Consider the following 14,774-nt stretch of genomic DNA (forward strand, 5'->3'; position numbering starts at 1 on the left):
TGGAAGCCACGGTTCTACTAATTATGATTTACTAGGCCCAAAATGTCAGAAAACATGATGAATAGCTAATAAAACCTTCAACTTTATATAAAAAGCAATTTCTATTCTGTAGATTCTTAGAATTTGAACAACATAATTGGAATAACAGTGCTTACTGAGGATGATTTTCTTTGCTACATTGAGTACATAAAATTGTGTACAGGTAATCCCCCAGGTACAAGCATTAATTTAGCAAGTTTTCACAAAAACGAATTAATTCAGAAAGGATACTTTTATTAGAAATTCAAAACTGAGACCAAAAAGAGGCCTCTGTAAGCCATGTGACTTGATTTCAGTCTCTACTGCAGCGGCGGCCATTTTTTTCTCTGTGACTTGCCTGGGCCGTTCAGGGCTACAAGAAGCCAAAAGGGGTTGTTGTTGTTTTGTCCCTGGTCACATGGCCAAACATGAGCCAAGCCGGCAGCAGTTTTTGCTTTCGCTGCAATCTGCTACTGACTGGCCTCAAGTGCTACAATTACTTCTTTTAAGTATTTTTAAATATTTTTAAATATTTGTTTGCAAGCAGTTTGGGAACTGCTCTACTTTTCAAGTACTGTACTTTGCAAATTATTGTGTTTCCAAACTATTGAGCTTTTATTTTGGAAATTAGCATATATTACTGTAGTTTGCAGGTTTTAAATTTAGATTAACTTTAGAAGTTGTGGGTGCCCCATCACTAGAAGCTTTTAAGAAGAGACTGGATAGCCATTTATCAGATATACACTCTTGATAGAGCAGTGGGTTAGATTAGCTGCCTCAAGGTGCGTTTCATCTCTGTTACTATTGCAAGCCGAGAGTTCTGTAAATCCCTCCCCTGCCTCCCTCTGGTTGCCTGGCTGGCTCTTGGACTAGTGGTTTTTATTAAAGCAACAGCCTCAACCCCACCCCTCTGTGGGCACCTGAAGACGCTTGAGCTGGCTAGTAGCAGTTGTTGTTTTTTAAAAAATAATAATAACTGATGGCTTCCAAGCCCTGCTTGGAGGCAATTTAGTTCCTGAGCCAGCTCACTGGAAACAGCTGATCGGCAGCTGGCAGGAAACCCTCCCAGTTCAGTTAGCATGGCAGATATCTGAGGAAATAGTAAGTCAGATCTTCGTTCATTTAACAACCCATTTGGTTTAATTAATTAATTAGATTTTTAAAATGTGTAAAATTAAGTCTGATTCATTTGACAAGTTTTTTGACATACAAGCCTAATGGCCAGGCTCCATTAGGTTCGTACCTCGGGGACTACCTGTATAATATGCTTAGTCTCCAAATGATTGCTTGAAATACTTATTGCATGTAAAAATATAATTATATAAAAGTTTTGCTTATTAACTGAACAATAACTTTGAATAATAATATAATAGAAATAATTTAAAGCCAGACATCCTAGAATGTGAAGTGAAGTGGGCCTTAGAAAAGCTGAGCAACAACAAAGCTAGTGGAGGTGACAGTATTCCAGCTGAGCTATTCAAAATCTTAAAAGACAGTGCAGTAAAAGTGCTACACTCAATTTGCCAGCAAATTTGGAAAACTCAACAGTGGCCACAGGATTGGAAAAGATCAGTTTACATTCCAATTCCAAAGAAAGGCAGTGCCAAAGAATGTTCAAACTATCGCACCATTGCACTCATTTCTCATGCTAGTAAAGTCATGCTTAAAATCCTACAAGCTAGACTTCAGCAGTATGTGGATCGAGAACTACCAGAAGTACAGGTAGGATTTCGAAGAGGCAGAGGAACTAGAGATCAAATTGCCAACATACGCTGGATCATGGAGAAAGCTAGGGAGTTCCAGAAAAACATCTACTTCTGCTTCATTGACTATGCTAAAGCCTTTGATTGTGTGGATCATAACAAACTGTGGCAAGTTCTTAAAGAGATGGGAGTACCAGACCATCTTATTTGTCTCTTGAGAAACCTATATGCGGGTCAAGAAGCAACAGTGAGAACTGGACACGGAAGCACTGATTGGTTCAAAATTGGGAAAGGAGTCCGGCAAGGCTGTATACTGTCGCCCTGCCTATTTAACTTATATGCAGAGCACATCATGAGAAAGGCAGGGCTAGATGAATCAAAAGTTGGAATTAAGATTGCCGGAAGAAATATCAACAACCTAAGATACGCAGATGATACCACTCTAATGGCAGAAAGTGAAGAAGAACTAAAGAGCCTCTTGTTGTGGGTGAAGGAGAGTGCAAAACTTGAGTTGAAACTTAACATTAAGAAAACCAAGATCATGGCATCTGGCCCTCTCAATTCCTGGCAAATAGATGGGGAAGAAATGGAGGTAGTGACAGATTTTATTTTCCTGGGCTCCAAGATCACTGCAGATGGGGACTGTAGCCAAGAAATTAAAAGACGCTTGCTCCTGGGGAGGAAAGCCATGGCAAATCTAGACAGCACACTAAAAAGCAGAGACATCACCCTGTCAACAAAAGTGCGTATAGTCAAGGCTATGGTCTTCCCAGTTGCAATGTATGGCAGTGAAAGTTGGACCATAAGAAAGGCTGAGCGCCAAAGAATTGAGGCCTTTGAACTATGGTGCTGGAGAAGACTCCTGCGAGTCCCTTGGACTGCAAGGCGATCAAACCAGTCAGTCCTAGAGGAGATCAATCCTGACTGCTCTTTAGAAGGCCAGATCCTGAAGCTAAAACTCAAATACTTTGGCCACCTAATGAGAAGGAAGGACTCACTGGAGAAAAGCCTAATGCTGGGAAAGATCGAGGGCAATAGAAGAAGGGGACGACAGAGAATGAGGTGGCTGGATGGAGTCACTGAAGCAGTAGGCGTGAGCTTAAATGGACTCCAGAAGATGGTAGAGGACAGGAAGGCCTGGAGGAATGTTGTCCATAGGGTCGCGATGGGTCGGACACGACTTCGCAGCTAACAACAACAATAAAAAATACAAGGTGAAGACCTTAAGAAACCTGGAATTTCTTATGTCTGACAATCATCAGAATAGAGGTGAAGAAAGACTAAACCATGAATATAATAAAACAGTTATATATTCTGGTTTTATCTTCTGAATAGTTTATATTGTAGCAAGAGAAGTAAGAAAAACAAGTGAAATCAAAAAGGCTCATTGCCTATTCAATCTTATTTTAACTCACCACTACATTCAGTAGTCTTATTCTGAGAATGAACTTTAAAAAAAATCTTCTTGAAGGTCTTTTGATTCAAAAAACCTGAAATTTGCTAATATTAAGACAAATCTTTACTCTTTTACATGAGAATTTTCTATGCAAACTGGAATGCTCTGTTGATAGAACTCTTGTTTTTAAAACAGTTTTGTGAAACTGTTGGAATGAATGTGCATTCGTCATAATAGATTCATTATTTTAACTTTCTATTTATATATTAATGTTTTTTAAAAAATATTTTCAGGATTTTTTCTTGTTTTATTAGAGAAAATTGGGATTTTTTTTTCAATTATGCCCTAACTCAAAAAGGATCTCCAAAAATACCAAGGGGTAAGACTGCCTTTTGCATGAGAGGAGAACCTGCAGGTTTTGTCAGTTTTCTAAGTACAATTTAGGAAGATATGTTTATATATCATATACTACTTAGAAAGTTGAATATAATATACTTTTTCTTCCATGTAACAACTTAAACCTGGGAACAAAATCATTTTACCAAAACATACAGTAAAGTCTAGTGTAGATACAGGTAATCCCCGAGTTGCGAACATTCCCTTAGCGAAGTTATGCTACAAGCGCCCCCTAGTGCTTATGAGCCAGTCCCGACATTATGAATGTTGCCACACCACAGCAGTCGTTCACCCTCACGAACAACCGCGGTGGCACTGCAACTTTCAACCTTGTTATTCCCTCCCCCCCCCACCCCAGGTCTCCCTAGGCACTAGGCCAGGGGTCAGCAACCTGAAACAGTGAAAGAGCCACTTGGAACCAGTTCCCTCACAAAAGGAAAAACTGGGAGCTGCAAAAAAATGTGTGCACATGCGCATACATACGCGCATGCACAGAACAGGGTTTGACTGAAGAGTGGAGCCAAGGCAAGATATGAACCTACCCTGCATATTTGAATTGATTGGTTGAACTTTTTTAGTCACACTTTTTTTTTTTGGACTGCACATGGCAGAGGACTGGGAACCGCAGGAGACGGCTGAAAGAGCCGCATGCGGCTCCGGAGCCACGGGTTGCAGACCTGTGCACTAGGCCTTCAATATTCACCCTGTGAAGATCGAGATCCTTCACTTTCTTGGCTGCTCGAGGCCTTTGGTGCATTCACAGAGAATGGAGGCCTAAAATAACAAAAGATCACGCAAGATCATGGCGCAAGATCTCACGCTACTGACCTCACGTGGTCTTATGGTATTTTAGGCCTCATCTAAAGCAGAGGTCCCCAACCTTTTGGGCACCAGGGACCGGTTCCTTGGAGAAAGGTTTTTCCGTGAACCAGAGGGCCTGGTTTCGCATGCTGCCTGTGTCCCACAGATGGGGCTTCACTTGTTTGCGTGACCCAGTTTCTGGCATGTCGCGGCCTGGTACCGATCCATGGACTGGGGGTTGGGGACCGATGATCTAAAGTATTGGCAGTCTCCCCCTTATAGTCACTAATCTCCCAACCTTCAGAAAGCCACAATAGAATCACAGGAAAGGATTTTTTTATTCAAACTAAAGTCACGGGGATTTCTGTCATTAAGATGTACTAAACAAATGACAAACAGCCGAAATTGCCACCAGTACTAAACACTAACTAGTCCAATATTAGTGACATGAGTTGGAGAATCTTTTTTTCTTTTTTGAGTGAATTTAAGAGTTGTTTGCCTTCCATGAGTTTGCTGCTTCCATTCCCACCTTTTGCAGAGAAAGAATATTCTTTCACCAAATTTGAGTAGCATGATCACAGAGTGCTGGAACTGCATTGAGCCATTGTATTTGATAATTGAGGTCATTCAAGAAAGTTCATTGGAGTGGATTCATTTCCCTGTAACGTAGGGTCTTTCTTTCTACCCATCACAGAATTCTGAAATGCTATTCCTATTAATTGAGATGATTGTCTATTGCTTTTTGTGAAACAAATTATTTTGAATAGGGGTTTACTTGGTATATTAAATCCGTTTGGTTTAATGGATTAAAATGTAAATTCTGTAGACTACTAAAAGATTTCAGTAGTCAGTGGCATCATTTACCAAAAAGTAAATTGCAATAGTTGGCTATCACAAAATTCTGAGGAAAGCCTAATTAATTGAACATAGAACATCTTTCAGTTATGGATTAATGTCTAGCCCACAGGTCGGCAACCTGCGGCTCCGGAGCCGCATGCGGCTCTTTGAGCCGTCTCTTGCGGCTCCCAGCCGCCCGTTGCGCGCGCACCTCTTCCAACGGGCAGTGGTGCGCGCGCACCTCTCCAAATGGAGAGTGGCACCGCCCGTTTGGAGAGGTGCACGCGCACCTCCCCGAATGGGCGGAGGTGCGCGCGCACCTCCCCAAACCTTTGGAGAGGTGCGCGCGTACCTCCGCGCGAATGGGCAGCGGTGCCGCTCTTTGAGGAAGCTGCTGCGGCCCGTCTGCGAAGCTGCCGCTTTCGGCAGCTTCGCAGACGGGGCGCGGCAGCTTCCTCAAAGAGCGGCGCCCCTGCCCATTCCGAGAGGTGCGCGCGCACCTCTCCGAACGACCGGAGGTGCGCGCGTACCTCCGCGCGAACGGGCAGCGGTGCCGCTCTTTGAGGAAGCTGCCGCTTTCGGCAGCTTCCTCAAAGAGCGGCGCCACTGCCCCTTCGCACGGAGGTACGCGCGCACCTCCCCAAAGGTTTGGGGAGGTGCGCGCGCAACTCCGGTCGTTCGGAGAGGTGCGCGCGCACCTCGGAATGGGCAGGGGCGCCTCTCTTTTTGAGGAAGCTGCCACGGCCCGTCTGCGAAGCTGCCAAAAGCGGCAGCTTCGCAGACGGGCCGCGGCAGCTTCCTCAAAGAGCGGCACCGCTGCCCATTCGCGCGGAGGTACGCGCGCACCTCCGGTCATTCGGAGAGGTGCGCGCGCACCTCTCGGAATGGGCAGGGGCGCCGCTCTTTGAGGAAGCTGCCACGGCCCGTCTGCAAAGCTGCCGAAAGCGGCAGCTTTGCAGACGGGCCGTCGCCGTCGGGCAACCGGGAACCGGTTCCATCTCATTTTTAAAAAAATGGCAGCCGCGTGCGTCCGCGCATGCGCAAAAAACCTTTTTGTGCATGCGCGTGCATGGACACACGCACGCGGCTCCCTCTTTTTTTAATTTGTGATGGAACCGGTTCCCAGTGGCTCTTTTTCTTTTTTAGGTTGCCGACCCCTGGTCTAGCCTGTCACTGGCTTCATTGTGGCATTATCTTATTTTGCATTGACCTCTTTGAAACAGGAATCCTGGACATAATATTGTTTGTGTTAATTTGCATGTCAACATTTAATTTAGAATTTGCAGGATAGACACCAAAGGAGAACAGAGAACTCCAGGACTAATAAAGCTTTAAAAAGCTTAATTAATAAATTGCCCTAAATATTTACAGTATCAGCAGGATACGACCCAAGTCAGCTGGGCAAGCCCTAATGGCAGGGAAAGTTCATGTACTGGTACTCGACTCATGAGGGAGCTGGAAAAAAGATGTAAATCATATAAATCTTTTTTCCCCACTCTCCCCCACCCTTTGGAATCCTCACCTTGGTTCTGGGATAATTACCAAGGGGGAAACAATGTTTATACTCATTGGAAAGGAAGAGATTACAAAAGAATAAGCGAGCAAACAATGGAGAATATAATTATTATTATTATTATTATTATTATTATTATTATTATTATTATTATTATTATTATTATTATTATTTTATATACCGCCCTTCTCCCGAAGGACTCAGGGCGGTGAACAGGGCAAGTATATAAAAATACAAAAATACAAAAGTTAAAAAAGAATTAAATACAATGCCCAAACTAAAACAGTAAATACATATATTAAAAAACAACAATAAAATCCCAAACCCATCCCCCCATCAGGCCAGGCCGGCTTGTTCGAATAAGTGCGTCTTCAGATCGCGTCAGAAGGAGCGAAGGTCGGGCGCCATCCGGAGCTTGACCAGCAACCGATTCCATAAATCCGGGGCGCCCACAGAGAAGGACCTCCCCCTGGGGCCACCAGACGACATTCTCTGACCGGTGGCACCCTGAGGAGGCCCTCTCTGTGGGAACGCACAGGGCGGAGGGAAGTTGCTGGCAGCAGGTGATCCCTGAGGTACTCCGGACCCATGCCATGTATGCATTGAAAGAAATGGCATGGTGCTCCTAGCTGCTTAGAATACAAAAGGAAGCTTTTGGGATGAAATTGATTAGAATCGGGGCAGCTGCAAAGATGCTAATTAACTAATCAGGGCAAAGAAAAGCAGTTTAGGAAGAGATAGCTTGTTAAAACAATCTGTCCTACCTGCAAAAAAGGAAATTCTGTGGTAAGGGGGAAAGGGAAAGGGGAATATAAAAAATATGAGTTAAGCAGTCAGGTTCAGGATAAGCATTATGCATCTCAGTTTCCTAAGAAATGTACTATTTGTCCAGTGAGTAGAATTTGTTGATTAATGTGTATAATTATTATTATTATTATTATTATTATTATTATTATTATTATTATTATTATTATTATTATTATTATTATTATTATTAATTTAATTTGTATACCGCCCTTCTCCCGAAGGACTCAGGGCGGTGAACAGGGCAATACATAATAAAAACAAGATACAAAAATTAAAAATTATTAAAAAGTAATTAAACAGCAATGCCCGTAATAAATTAGTACAGATTAAAAGTTAAGACCAATTTATAAAACCCAACCCCATCCCATCAGGCCAGGCCAGCTTGTTCAAAAAGGTGGGTTTTAAGATCACGCCGGAAGGAGCGAAGATCAGGCGCCATCCGGAGCTCGACCGGAAGATGGTTCCATAAATCCGGCGCGCCCACAGAGAACGCCCTCCCCCTGGGGGCCACCAGTCGGCATTCTTTGACCAGCGGCACCCTGAGGAGGCCCTCTCTGTGGGAGCGTACTGGGCGGAGGGAAGTTGACGCCGGCCGCAGGTGCTCCCCAAGGTATTCCGGACCCATGCCATGTAGGGTTTTGTAGGTCATTACTAACACCTTGAACCTCACCCAGAAGACAACTGGAAGCCAATGCAGCTCGCGGAGCAAAGGTGTGACATGGGAGTGTCGGGAAACTCCCAACACAACTCTCGCGGCTGCATTCTGCACCAGTTGGAGCCTCCAAGTGGTCTTCAAGGGTAGCCCCATGTAGAGAGCGTTGCAGTAGTCAAGACGAGAAGTCACGAGCGCATGAGTGACCGTACGTAAGGCATCCCGGTCTAGATAGGGCCGCAACTGGCGCACCAGGCGAACCTGGGCGAAGGCCCCCCTAGTCACAGCTACTATATGGTCTTCTAGGGAAAGCTGTGAATCTAGGAGGACTCCCAAGTTGCGAGCCCTATCTACAGGGGGTAATAACTCACCCCCCATTGAGAAGGGTGGGATATCCTGAATATCCCGAGATGCCGGTACGCACAGCCACTCAGTCTTGTCAGGGTTGAGTCGAAGCCTGTTCCTCCCCATCCAGACCTGAACCGCCTCCAGGCAACGGGACATCACGTCGAGGGCATCACTGGGGTGGTTTGGGGTCGAAATGAAAAGCTGGGTATCATCAGCATACTGATGATACCCAACTCCAAAGCCACGAATGATCTCACCCAGCGGTTTCATGTAGATGTTGAACAGGAGAGGCGAGAGGACCGACCCCTGAGGAACTCCACAAACGAGAGGCCTCGCGGTCGACCTCTGCCCCCCTGCCAACACCGACTGCAAGCGTCCCAGGAGATAGGAGGAGAACCACTGAAGAACTGTGCCTCCCACTCCCAATCCCCTGAGGCGCCGCAGCAGGATACCATGGTCGATGGTATCGAAAGCCGCTGAGAGGTCTAATAGGACTAGGACAGAGGAATATCCCCTGTCCCGAGCCCTCCAGAGATCATCATAATGTGCTACTCTGTCAGAGACTGCATATATTTGTGCTGGATCACATATAGTTTGTAGATAGCCCTCAACTTCTGATAATAATTGGGACTGGGAAATTCAATATTAAGTGGTACAGTAATTAAGGCATCTTACATCCAATTTTACTACTTTTTTGCCATGGACATTAACTAATTCACATGGTCATTAAGTGGATCATGCGGTCAAGTACATCTAGATTCTCCATTGACTTTGTCAGAAATAGGCTAAGAAGTTCACAAATTGTGATCATGTGATTGCAGGATGCTACAACCATCATAAATGTGAACCAGTTGCTAAGTGCTCAAATCACTTATCATGTGACCATGAGGGTGGTTCAATGGTTGTAACTTTGGGATCACTTTGTTCACTGCTGTCATAACTTCAAATTGATGTTGGGGATTGCCTGTATCTTCTCCCAAAGATCCTGAATTGATTGATACAAGTTTGGACTTCTACAGAGCAGTTGGATTACTGAGAATGCAGCTGATGTTGATTGTGATGGAGTAAACTAAAATATTCCCAAGTATTTGAAAACCACAAAGCAAAGAAGCCACCATTTTGCTATTGTTGAAAAATACATAACACTGTATCACTGTATGACAGTTTTACATAGACATAATAATGAATTTGTCCTTTCCATTGATTTAGGTAGAATTTTTTCCATCTGTACCAAACTCTGATTACTTAAAAATTTATTGTGACGGAGTATTTAAATCTGTGATATTCCAGTAATCCTACATGTATCTATATAAATATGTACAGGTAGACTCAATTTATGACCAAAATTGGGATCAGAATTTTTGTTGCCAAGCAAGGAAGTGAATTGTACAAGCATTTTTGCCACTTTTGTTAAGTAACTCTAGCTTCCTGCATTGACTTTGCTTGTCAGAAGCTGACTGGGAAGGTCACAGATAGCTATCGAATGATCCCAGGATGCAGCAACCATCATAAATACATGCCAGTTGCCAAGCACCCAAATTTTTATCATGTGACCATGTAGACGCTATGACAGTCATAAGAGTGAGGACCATCATAACTCATTTTACAAATGATTGTAATTTGAGGACTATCTTACACTGTAAAATAACAGCCATTTAGATGTAGATATACATGTTATATAGATAGCTAAAATAACTGATGCACTGGAAAAAAAACAGAAAATCTCTTATTCTGTTAGGGCAGACATGTCAAACTCGCAATGTCACATGATGTCGCGCAACGTATTGGAGCTTTTTTGCCATTATCGGCAATGGGTGGGCGTGGTTTCCCAATGATGCGTCCGGCCTGCAGGCCGGCAGTTTGACACACTTATGTTAGGGGTTCAAAAAACTGGGGGAAAAATGAGAACTCATTGAAGAATGCTAATGGCACTTTTTTTTAGCCAGGCCTATGTGCTAATCTCATTTATCTTCTTAATTTCTTATACATATGCTAGTTAATATTTATATTATGCCATTGTGTATTACGTATTGAGTTGCCATAAAATAGCTATATAGTTAATATTCAATTGTCAAAGCTTTTGTAAACATTTAAAATCAATGTTTCAGGAAATATTTATTTATTTTATTTATTTTATTACATTTATATACCGCCCTTTCCCGAAGGACTCAGGGCAGTTTACAGGGCAATTAAAAGCCAAAAATACAAAAGTTAAAAACCAAGTTTAAAAAAGATTAAATTTATCCCTGTATAAATAAAACCCCAATTAAAATAAATTAATCCTCAGCCTGGGCCAGAGAGCTCGAAGAGCCAGGTCTTCAGGCCCCGGCGGAATGAACGGAGGTCGGGGGCAGTCCTCAGCTACACTGGCAGCTGGTTCCAAAGGGCAGGCGCCCCCACTGAGAAGGCCCTATCCCTGGGTGTTACCCGCCGGCAATCTCTTACTGGTGGCACCCTGAGAAGACCCTCCCTGTGGGAGCGCACTGGACGAAGGGAACTTGATGCCGGCAGCAGGTGTTCCCTCAGATATCCCGGACCCAAGCCATGTATATATACAGCTCCATTTTCATCTGTCCTGTTTGCCATTGTTCGCTCCCTAAAATGGAAGATCTGTAACTTGAGCTGGCCATGAACAAGGAGCGTATGCAACGAAATTTCATATTGATGTATGCTGATTGGTATGCATTCAAAGTGACAATAAAGTAGTTGTTATTTAATTATAAAAATTTAATTAGGAATATATCGTTGTTACTTTGTTATGATATTTAATGATACAGAAATTACTGTCTTCAAACAGATCTGAAGAGGGAAGCAAGTATCTGTCACATGCTGAAACATCCTCACATTGTTGAACTTTTGGAGACCTACAGTTCTGATGGAATGCTATATATGGTTTTTGAATTGTAAGTTTTAAATTCCTCATATTTTTGTTGAGATTTTCAGTTCTTCTAGAATGCCAAGTATGGTTTTCACATTGTAATTTGTACGTGTGTATATGTGTGCATAAATAAGTATGTGTATTATGTGTAATAGTTATTTGCATATTCTGTTCAAATTGTAACTACTATTGTTATGTCTGGCCAGAGGAGAATAATATGATAAGTTAGGGAAGTGAATAATGTTCTTTAAATTAGTATTGAATACTATACTAAGGGAAAGATACACTTTTATATCGTGTTTTCTTGCCTTATCTTATCCTATCCTATCCCATCCCATCCTATCCTATCCCATTCCATTCCATTCCATTCCAGCAACCCAACTCCCAAATTATATTTTAAAAGTAAGAACAAATAAAGACAAGGTGAGAATGAACATCCAGAAAAAAACTAGAAAAACAATAGAGGCTTGATAATCATCCCAAGCCTAGATTGGGGATCAAAGCTAGGTTTTCAAAGATTTTCAGAACAAGTGCAGAATATGGTAAGAAAACTAAAAAACCTGAAAATATGAAATAAGGAAAAGGAATATAAGTAGCCAGGTCATGTTTAATGCAATCCAAATTTCAATTTATGTAAGGTTAATGCATAGGCAATTAAGGTTAGTCCATAAGGAAAGTAAGATATTGTCAAAAGAAAATAAATGTGCAAGTGAATTCATTCTCAAATAATTTGAAGATATCTTTTGAGAAAACAAAACATGAATACTTACCCTAACGTTGATCAAAGCATGCAAATTTGCAGAAATGTAAATGCATCACTTTGCATCTACCAGTATTTGTATGAAATTTTAAAGAAAGAGAAAACAGTTCAGTCTATGCTGCTAAAATATTTGAGGTGTTTTTTTGTCACTGTACGCTTATCTTTAGGAACGATATTTAGATTTTTTTTGTTTTTACTTTGCTTTCTATAATTGCTATGACTTTGTTAACCATAAAATTAAAGTATATTATTCATTTCTGTAATATTTCATTAATATACTATTACGTTTGTGTCTAAAACTTATCTCTCAAGCTGGAATCAATATTCATTATTTTCTATAGAAAGATCACTTTGTGTGAATTCAAATAATGTAATTATTTCATGGGATTTGTTAACCTCACTATCTGTAGTTAAAAATAGGTTATACTAACATTTGCTATACTTCACTATCTCTCCTTGCAAACCATAACACTTACCCCACCTTTAATATGGGAGAATACATACGGAAGTTAATAATGGATTCCCAATATTCATTCATTTAGGACGGGGGCATTTTGAGAAGAGAAAAGCCAAACTTTTCAGAAATTTTGCATTTAAGAATTTAGAAATGCCAGTAACTTAACTTTTCCTATTTGAAACCGTTTCTCCAAAATTGTGTTGTGTTTTAAGATGAAATCACTGGTTAGTGATTGCACTATAAAGTCTGTATGTTTTTCTTGTCTTCTAACAGTGTACATTTCTGAATATTAACATTACTTTGAAAGTCAGTTTCATGTTTCATAAATACTTTTTCAATACTTTTTATATGCAGTATGGATGGTGCAGATCTCTGCTTTGAAATTGTAAAGAGAGCAGACGCTGGTTTTGTGTACAGTGAAGCCGTAGCCAGGTTTGTGTTCTTATTTTAATTTTGTGCTGGGGAAAATGAATAATAATTAACACTTGTCTGATAGCTAATACTATAAGCAGCACAGATTAAGATAATCAGTCCGGAAAAGGTTTATAGGTAGTCTTTGTTTAGAGACCACAACTGAGACCAGCAACTCAGTTGTTAAGTAAAACCGCAGCTATGCTTATGATCCCACTTCAGCTTTCCTTTGCTTTAAGAACCTACAAAGATAGTAAATATGACAATTGGTTGCAAAGTTACTTTTTCATCACCATTATAACTGTGAACTGTTGCTAAATAAGCCAATATGGTATTCTTTTTAAGAAGGTTAGTATATGTTGAAAGAAACTATAACTAGTAATGTTTAAAAAGGCAAAAGATAGTATTTTAATTTTAGCTCTCAGTTATTTTAAATATTTGTGACAAGTTGTCTTAAACATTTATAATTAAATCGTACTATTAATATATTCATCATTATCAATTAAACTTCTAAACCTCCAGCTAACAAAAGAAAATCAGGGCAAAGTGAAGCACTTTTAAATTAGGAGGATAAGAGGCTAGGATCTGACATAGATTTGATTAACTCCAGTTTTCTTTTTCTAGTTGTAGTTTGCAGAAAATATAAGAGATGAAGCCAATAGCACTGTCATGTTTGCCTCCTAGCAAGCAATATTCAAAAGCACATTATTTTAAACATTAAATAATCATGAATTATTGCATTAATAGACAAGTTCATGTGAGACTGTTCTCTTTTAAAATCATCTAAGTAGATAGATAAACTACATTCAGTAACAAATTGTGTACATTCATTTGTATTATATTAATTCAATGGAAGATATTATATTAAATTTAACTAACAGGTGAGGGATTGAATCCTGTTGATTTCATAGCTAAATTTTGTTATATACTAACATGGAGGGGGGGTTCTTTTTGTCTGTTTTACAAAATAACACCAGAATATTGTGAGTTTATGCTCTCTTATTTATGCATTCATAGATTCTAGACAGATAGAAGCTTTAATTTTCTTTAGCAATATATAGTTTCAGTGTTCTAGAGCAGTGGCTCTCAACTATTTTGGCACCAGGGACCAGTTCTTTGGGGAGACGTTTTTCCATGGACCAAAGGGAGAGTAGTTTCGTGGGCTGCCTGCATCCCACAGATAGGGCTTCGCTTGTTTACGCAGCCCAGTTTTGGGCATGCCGCAGAGTGGTGCTGGTCCACGGACCAGGGGTTGGGAACCCCTATTCTAATCTAGAGTAGATATGGACCATAAGGTCGCCTAGTGGATCATACCATATTTCTAGGTGACCTTTTGTTGCTGTTAGTCATTTTATGTGTTTAAGTGTTGTCTATGCAACAGTTATGGTTGCATAGAGTTGTTTTCGTTAGCTACTGCATACTTCATCTTTATAATATAAAGACACATTGTATATTACAATACAATGTGAGTAATATACAGTGCAGATGGTAAAGTAGCTTTTTTCCAGGTGTGACTATGATGGGGATTAGAGAGGCAAATGAGGCTCATAGGGGGACCATGAACAAACAGTGTTTGAGAATTGATAGTGTCCTAGAATAATTATATATTTTTTTTAAAAAAAAGGGGGGGGGACATATCTGAAATTTTGAAAAAATGTCAAGATGTTGTTATAAAGTTATTATCATGGGAGAGGTTGCTGAAAATGGCTGTTATGACAAACATATCCAATCACAAAAAAATCATTTATCAGAAGGCATGCTGAGAAAATTGTTCCTTCCTACCCTCACGTGCATGAG

General features: G+C 40.9%; 1 protein-coding gene across 4 annotated transcripts in view; it reads left to right on the forward strand.

Moving 5' to 3' along the window:
* CASK (calcium/calmodulin dependent serine protein kinase) overlaps positions 1 to 14,774 on the forward strand; it is a 166,268-nt gene that overhangs the window by 52,022 nt on the left and 99,472 nt on the right. For all 4 annotated transcript variants that reach the window (XM_081327004.1, XM_081327005.1, XM_081327006.1 and 1 more), the window contains exons 3-4: positions 11,269 to 11,374; positions 12,921 to 12,998. In XM_081327004.1, coding sequence (XP_081183130.1) covers positions 11,269 to 11,374; positions 12,921 to 12,998 — 184 coding nt within the window. The remainder of the gene's footprint in view (positions 1 to 11,268; positions 11,375 to 12,920; positions 12,999 to 14,774) is intronic.

The sequence above is a fragment of the Vipera berus genome (genome assembly GCF_964194415.1).
Source record: "Vipera berus genome assembly, chromosome: 4".
Classification (NCBI taxonomy): Eukaryota; Metazoa; Chordata; class Lepidosauria; order Squamata; family Viperidae; genus Vipera; species Vipera berus.